Genomic DNA, 3,332 nt, shown 5'->3' with positions numbered 1-3,332 from the left:
TGTAATAGTAGTCCTTGATATATATATACATATACATATATATATATATATATATATATATATATATATTTATATATACATATATATATATATATATATATATTTATATTTGTGTGTGTGTGTGTATACACAATTCTGTTTTTCGAATCGTGGATGTCAGCATCACTATCAATGATTGAAACTTCTCCATTGAGTCCTTGGAATTCTTCTTCGAGGAATCAAGAAAGGAAGAACCATGACAGCAAGATTCATCTTCAAGGAACTTCTCGGAGAGGGATCATTTGGGAGTGTCTTCTCCGCCGAGCGGATTGAAGACAAAGCCAAGGTCGCAATCAAGAAAATACCTTTGGCAGAAGTTTACGACTGGGCAGACCCAAAGAAGAGGACCATGCCCCTCGAAGTCGCCCTCATGAAGACAGTTCAGCATATCCCCGAGGTGGTCAAGCTCATCGAATTCTTCATGGAACGACGTCACGTCTTCATCGTCATGGAGCTGATCCCGGGCGCAATGGATCTTCGCGCCTACACCTCGAAGCATGGGGAGCTGAAGATGAAAGACGTCTTCTCGCAGGTTCTGACAGCCGTGATGGTCTACCACAAAGCCGTAGTGTATCACTAAGACATTAATATGGCTAATAATCTCGTCGTTAGAAACGAAGAAACCGGAAAACTAACCGCAAAGGTTGCGGATTTCGGCATGGGCTTCATCGACGACTCTTCAACTCCTGCCGATCGCCACGAGAAATCGGCTGTATGGAGTCTTGGATTTCTACTATTCCGCCTCGCCTGTAAGAAATACCCTGGCAAATGGGAAATCAAGTTCCCGAAGGGCGTACCAAAGACCTGCCAGAAGCTCGTCAGAAAATGCCTCGAAAGCAAATCTGAGAAACGGCTTCAGCTGAAAGGCATTAAATCTCACCCCTGGTTGAAAGTCAAGAGAGCCAAAGGGGTCAAAAGACTTTGAGAACTCACTACTGCTCCCCTCTACCGGATCTGCAGAAGCTCAGAACCTTGGGTTGAAGTTTCTACCATTCTTCCTTTCCCTGGATCTTTCCTCAAATCATACTCAGAAAAGATAATACTGGGAGCTTTCCCTCAGCTGAATAAAATTGCCCGTAGTGAGCTAAGATACATGATGCACTTTTTACCTTTTCTTCTCTATTTGATTCGCCTCTTCTTCCTCTATTAATTTATTTCCAAAACATCTTTTTTATTACTTTCAAAATTTTCTGTCATACTCTTACCCCCATTTCATATCTGCTTTCCTCTTTGCCTCCTTTATCTTATGCCTTACTTCTCTTTTATTTGTACCTCTCATATGATTCTCTCGTCCTGTTTTGTAACCAATCTGAGAACGTTCGCTTCTCTTTAACAACCTTCTTCGCTTCATCAACTAGAGCTCTTACATGCCTAAGTGAGCCCCCCTCCGCTAAAGTGCAGCCCCGGAGCAAAGCTCTCAGTGGCGTCCCCCCCCATCCCCACCCCCACCTCCCACCCCCACCATCCCTTGCAGCCTGTGTTATAGCTATTGGTTTGCGAAATAATTAAACGGGTTTAAAATTTTGTATTGAATGTCCCTATAGCAAAGAGAATAAGGGGCAAACACATTTCATATTCTGTTGATTCTAACGCAAAAGTCGTATATTACGGTAAAATATTCAGGGGTCCTTTGACCTTTTCTTATTATAATTAGTTTGTCAGTTTTGTGGGCGGGATGTCCACACTAGAGTTCCCGCCCCCCCCCCCCAGGGCATATGCCCCCCTGCCCCCCTCCCCCCATGTAAGACCTCTGACCCCACCACTCACTACTTTTCCTTCTATTTCCTTTCGTCCTCCTTGTTCCGTCCTTGCACGCCTTGTGACAACCTCCTTGAACTACCCCCAGTCCTCCTCCACTCTTAGTTCTAATCTATCCTTCACTCCCTCCCACTCCTCTCTCAGCTTCTTCTTGTACTCCTTCTCCTTTTCTTTCTCATTTAAGCAGTTTACTCTAAGCACCTCCCTACCTTCTGTCCTTTTCCTCTTTCTCCATCTATCCTCCACTCTCAACTTACCTCAAGAGGAGAAACGAGTCAGGAATAAATTTGGTGTCACATTCTCGTGTGATTTCCGTTCTTATCTTATATATGTATATATATATATATATATATATATATATATATATATATATATATATATATATATACTGTAACATTACGAGAACATAACTTGATCTGGATGACGTCAGTGAGAGCTGAATGATGTAGCAGTGGGTTTGTTGGCTTTATTCTGTTGCGGTTGCGAGGGCTGTCCTCTGGGTCGGCCGCCCTTGGTCCGACCTCTATGCAAGGCCTTGCCCTCGAGGTACTGGTAGAGAAGTGCATATATTTACATATGTATGTATGTATGTAGGTATATATATATATATATATATATATATATATATATACATATGCATATACATATATATATATATATACATATGCATATACATATATTCATATATATATATATGTATGTATATATGTATTATATATATACATATGTATGTACATATATATATATATATATATATATATATACATATTCACATACACATACACATACACAAACACACACACACACACACACACACACATATATATATATATATATATATATACATATATATACATATATGTATACATATATATTTGTATATATATATGTATATATATATACATATATGTATATATATGTATATATATATATATCGAATCAGCCATCCTGAGCCCACTACTGAACAAAGGCCTCCTTCGTAGCATTCCATGATTCACACGACCGCACTAACCTCTGCCACGTCTCTCCTGCAAATTTCTCAATCTCGTCTCTCCACCTTCTGTCTGGTCTCCCTCTTCCACACTTCCCATCTCGCTCCATCGCTCGTCAGTCGTTCACACTAACTTACCTGCCCAATTCCACTTCCTCTCTTTTACCGCCTCCACAATATCTTTCACTCTCGTCTACTCTCTTACCTGACTTGATCTCTTTCGGTCTCTCAGAGTTATTCCCATCATTGATCTCTCCATTCTCCTCTGTGCGGTCCTTAGCTTTGTTTCCATCGCCTTCGTCAGTTTCCAAGTCTCACATCCGTAGATTATTGCCGGCAGAATGCATTGATTGTAAACTTTACGTTTCAAACATAAAGGTAGAGAGTCTCTCAAGATTTTATTATACTTATCAAACAAATTCAAACCAATTGTATTACGTACTTTTATTTCATTATCATGATCTTTCGTCACTTTCACCATCTGGTCTAAATAATTATACTCTTCAACTTCAAGATTCTCACCATCAATTATAATTTCTTTACT

The 3,332-nt window shown here is 40.0% G+C and overlaps 1 protein-coding gene across 1 annotated transcript; it reads left to right on the top strand.

Moving 5' to 3' along the window:
• Positions 1-235: 235 nt before the first annotated feature.
• Positions 236-619, top strand: LOC143017593 (serine/threonine-protein kinase pim-2-like). Its single transcript, XM_076172378.1, has one exon. It carries the CDS (start codon positions 236-238, stop codon positions 617-619), a length of 384 nt encoding a protein of 127 aa, XP_076028493.1.
• Positions 620-3,332: the final 2,713 nt, after the last annotated feature.

Source organism: Oratosquilla oratoria, chromosome 32 (genome assembly GCF_046742065.1).
Source record: "Oratosquilla oratoria isolate Oo_2021 chromosome 32, ASM4674206v1, whole genome shotgun sequence".
Taxonomy (NCBI): domain Eukaryota; kingdom Metazoa; phylum Arthropoda; class Malacostraca; order Stomatopoda; family Squillidae; genus Oratosquilla; species Oratosquilla oratoria.
Note: the sequence above shows the minus strand (reverse complement) of the source record. Positions and strands in the feature narration are given on the sequence as shown.